Source organism: Dipodomys ordii, unplaced genomic scaffold, assembly GCF_000151885.1.
Source record: "Dipodomys ordii isolate 6190 unplaced genomic scaffold, Dord_2.0 Scaffold81, whole genome shotgun sequence".
Taxonomy (NCBI): Eukaryota; Metazoa; Chordata; class Mammalia; order Rodentia; family Heteromyidae; genus Dipodomys; species Dipodomys ordii.
The window spans coordinates 3,009,460-3,013,493 of record NW_012267297.1 but is presented as its reverse complement, the minus strand read 5'-3'; the positions used below and the strand labels follow the sequence as shown (position 1 = coordinate 3,013,493).

The 4,034-nt window shown below is 43.0% G+C and overlaps 1 protein-coding gene across 1 annotated transcript in view; it reads right to left on the bottom strand.

Moving 5' to 3' along the window:
- Window positions 1-3,712, bottom strand: part of LOC105992231 (cGMP-inhibited 3',5'-cyclic phosphodiesterase A-like) — a 33,212-nt gene extending 29,500 nt beyond the window's left edge. The window contains exon 1 of the mRNA XM_013025054.1: window positions 3,664-3,712. Coding sequence (XP_012880508.1) covers window positions 3,664-3,711 — 48 coding nt within the window. The 5' untranslated portion in view covers window position 3,712. The remainder of the gene's footprint in view (window positions 1-3,663) is intronic.
- Between the last annotated feature and the right edge of the window lie 322 nt (window positions 3,713-4,034).

The window sequence follows — 4,034 nt, the reverse complement described above, 5'->3', positions numbered from 1 at the left end:
TTTTCACGATTCAAAGCCAGCCCAGGCAGGCAAATCTGGAAGCCTCTGAGCTCCAACTGAGCCAGCAAAAAGCCGGGAGTGGAGGCGTGGTTCAAGTGGTGGAGCGCCAGCCTTGAACAAAATACCCAAGTCAGGGCTTGAGGCCCTGAGTTCAAGCCCTAGTTCTGACACACACACACGCACACACACACACCCCTCTGAGGTACGCTCACAGTGTTTCACTCTTCCCTCTTTCCCTGTGCTGATCATGGTTGGTGCACAGCCAGATGACAGTGGAGTCAGCCATCAGGAAAACCCACGCCGCACCTTCTCCTGCGTCCTTCTAGAAAAGTCTCTCGCATCGTAACGCTGCCCTCCAAGGGATCCCCGGATTCACGGTTCCCTCTGCGGCATCCTTAAGCTTCTAGCACATTCTCAGAGAGTTCGAGTCCAGGGCCTCCTCTCTGAGTGGAAGAGCCGTCCCCCCTTCCCTCCCCCTCAGCCTCGGGTGCCCAGGACCGGGCCTTCATCTTTCCACGTGTTCCCCCTGCACACCTGGAGCTCACTCCTCACCCCAAGAAGGGGAACTTTCCAGAACCGGCGCTTCCCTCTGCTCTTCCTCTCTCCAGGAGTCTCCACAGCCTCGGCTCCAGAGGAGGGAGGTGTGCAAGGATTTGCACACACAGCCTGCCTCTTCCCCCTTCCCTTTCCTTTCTCTCCCTTCCCCTCTCCCTCCTTCCTTTCTTCCTCCCTTCCTCCCTTCCTTTCCACTTCCTTTCTTCCTTCCTTTCTCTCCTTCCTACTTCCTTCCTTCATTTCTCCTTCCTTCCTTCTTTCCTTTCTTTCTCTTTCCCTCCCTTTCTTTCTCTCTCCTTCTTCTTCTCTACTTTCTTTCCTTCCTTCCCTTCTCCTTTCCTTCCTTCCTTCCCTCCCTCCTTTCTTTCTTTTTTCTCTTTCTTTCTTTCTTTCTCTTTCTTTCTGTCTTTGTCTTTCTTTTTCTTAATTTCTTCCTTTCTTCCTTCCTTCCTTCCTTTTTCATTTTCTTCCTTTCTTTCTTCCTGTGCAGCTGTCCTGGGAATTGAACTCAGGGCCTGGGCGCTGTCCCTGAGCTCTTTCACTCAAGGCTGGTGCTCTACCCCTTGAGCCACAGCTCCACTTCTGGTTTTTCTGGTGGTTCCTTGGAGATCAGAGTCTCACGGACTTTCCTGCCCAGGCTGGCTTTGAACCTCAATCTCCTAGATCTCAGCCTCCTGAGTCGCTGGGACGACAGGTGGGAGCCACTGGCACCCAGCCGAAACCTTTTCTTAGCTTTACCATCCCCCATCCTATGAGCACCCCAGCCGCCCCTCTGCCCTCCACACGGGTCCCCCGGATCAACACTACTTCTTCCAGACCTAAGGTCAAAGGTCCACCCTGCCGTCCTGCCAAATGCTCTCAGACGTTTCTGCAGGAAAGAATCTGGTGTGTGTCGTTACACGTTTGTCTACAGGAGTGCAAGCCCCGGAATTTTAAATTGTTTGTTGAAAGTCAACCCCAACCATTGGACTCTTTCAAGAGTTTTCAAAATTCACCTGACAAATTGCCTAATCTCTATCTAAAAAGATGAGCTACAGAAAAGGAAACTGCATAGCAATATTCAAATGTATATATACAGTGGGGGGTATATGTATATATATACACACACATTTATATCACATTATATATAATATCTAGCATGCAGAGGGCTGGGAAGGTGGCTCAGTGGTAGAGCGCTTGCCTTGCATGCCTGAGGCCCTGGGTTCGATTCCTCAGCACCACATAAGCAAAAAGAAAAAAAGCTGGAAGTGACGCTGTGGCTCAAGTGGTAGAGCGCTAGCCTTGAAGAGCTGAGGGACAGTGCCCAGGCCCAGAGTTCAGGCCCCACGACCAGACCCCCCCACAAAATAATAATATATAGCATGTAGAATATATGAAATGTTATGATAATGTGTTATATTATCTGTATATATTATTATATTATGTATGTAATATTGTTGTAGAATATATGTTAGTATAGTATATTTTATAAATATATAACATTATACAGTATATATTATTATATTATCTGTAATAGTATATAGCTATATCCTCATAATGTAATATATGATATATAATATATAATATATATATGATATATATAATATATATATATATGATATATATAATATATATACTATATATCATATATAGTATATATCATACTACATGATCATGTAATAGATAGTGTATATACTATATATAACTCTTATAATAATTATATATCATTATAATATATAATGTCTACTTGATCATATGTAATATATTTAATATATAATACTATGAGATATGGGATATATTATACAATTATATTAATATATAACATATAAACTGCATTATATAATACTATATAATATAGTAATATATAATATGTACAATGTATAGTACAGGCTATATTTAATGTGCAATGTATAATAAATACACTATATATAATACATATACCTCCTGTAGATGAGATCAACATCATATATTATGATATGTATTTACATGACGAGATAGAGAGAGAGGAGGGGAGCAGGTCGGCCAACAAGGACTCCATCTTGAAGCTTGCTGTGACTCAACTGGACTAGTTGACACCAGCTCCTGCTCGAACCCATGTGCGGGGCAGGGGGAGGGAGGAAAATCACAGCTTCTAGAAACTTCAATGGAAACAACCAACAGCCAGTTGAAGAGCACTCAGGAAAAGCCCACAGTCCGCCATTCACTGAACACTTACTATACCCGACTGCATTCCCAGGACTTCCTTGACATACAGAAACAGCAGAGGTTTAAAAAGAAAAAGACAAAGTCCCCCAAAGTTCATCTCATGTGTACGGGGAGGGAAACAGGCTGCTATGAGAATGATTTCCATGTTTCTTACACACTCACACACACACACACACACACACACACACACACACACTCACAGAACCCTTAAGAGGAGAGATCATTTTCCTAAGTGTAAAACTCAGCCTTGATTCTGTCAGACCCAATCATTACAGCAGAGCAAAGCAAATCCACATTGTCTAATTAGGTCATTAAAGCATGTATATGCGTCATGGAGCCTTTTCTTCTGGCTTAAGACAGACAGTGGAGTCCACGAGAAGAGTCTGCGACTATCGAAAGGTTTAGAATTGGTTTTTCCCCCCACCCTCCACCCCCCCCCAAAAAAAGTAATAGGTCCTTTCATCTTTCCATTTCCCTTTGCTGGAAGACAGAAAGACAGAGAGAGAGAGGGGAAAAAAAATCTTCTAATGAGTGCAGAGTTTAACCCTGATTCGATTTCAAAATATTTAACCAGAAACAGGAAGAGATGGGGAGGAGGGGAAAGAAATCCATGGAAAAATGATCAAAGGCAAGGAATAAAAATCAAGAGAGTGGGTTGTGGCTCAAAAATGCAATCTGCAGAGGGTCAGATGGATATAAAAGAAAGAAAGATGTAGAAACATCGTATAAACACAAGCCACACAGGATGTCGGGAAAAGCCGTTAGGATGTATGAATGGACAGCCATCTACTCTTTTTGGGGGGGGCTCAAAATGAAGATATTAATGACCCACTGTGTGAGTTCACGCATCTCAGAAGACTCAGGGCTCAAAGCATGAATTATAACAACAACAACAACAATAATAATAATAATGATGACTCTTACCTGTGAACCCCTGGGCCCACGCTTGTGTTCCCATTCTGGTTGTCCCATTAGCTGCCAAGATAATAGGATAATTCTGGTCAATGGAATGCTTCAGTTAGGTAGCAAATGTCTTTCCCCATTTCATTGACAATCTAATTCATTCCCAGACCCAAGCAAATAAAGGTCCGGGTGGGAAGCTGGCATCTCAACCTGCTCTTGTTTGCAAAGGTATTTTAACATCAGGAGAATGTGATTTTATTTTTTTTAAAGGAAAGCAATCATGAATACATTTTCTGTTCTTTTGGTCAAGAACAGAGAGATGGTCAGTTCGTCCAAGCTCATTTGTAAGTCTAGAAAGCTCCACGGAGCATCAGGGAAATATTCTGAGAAGC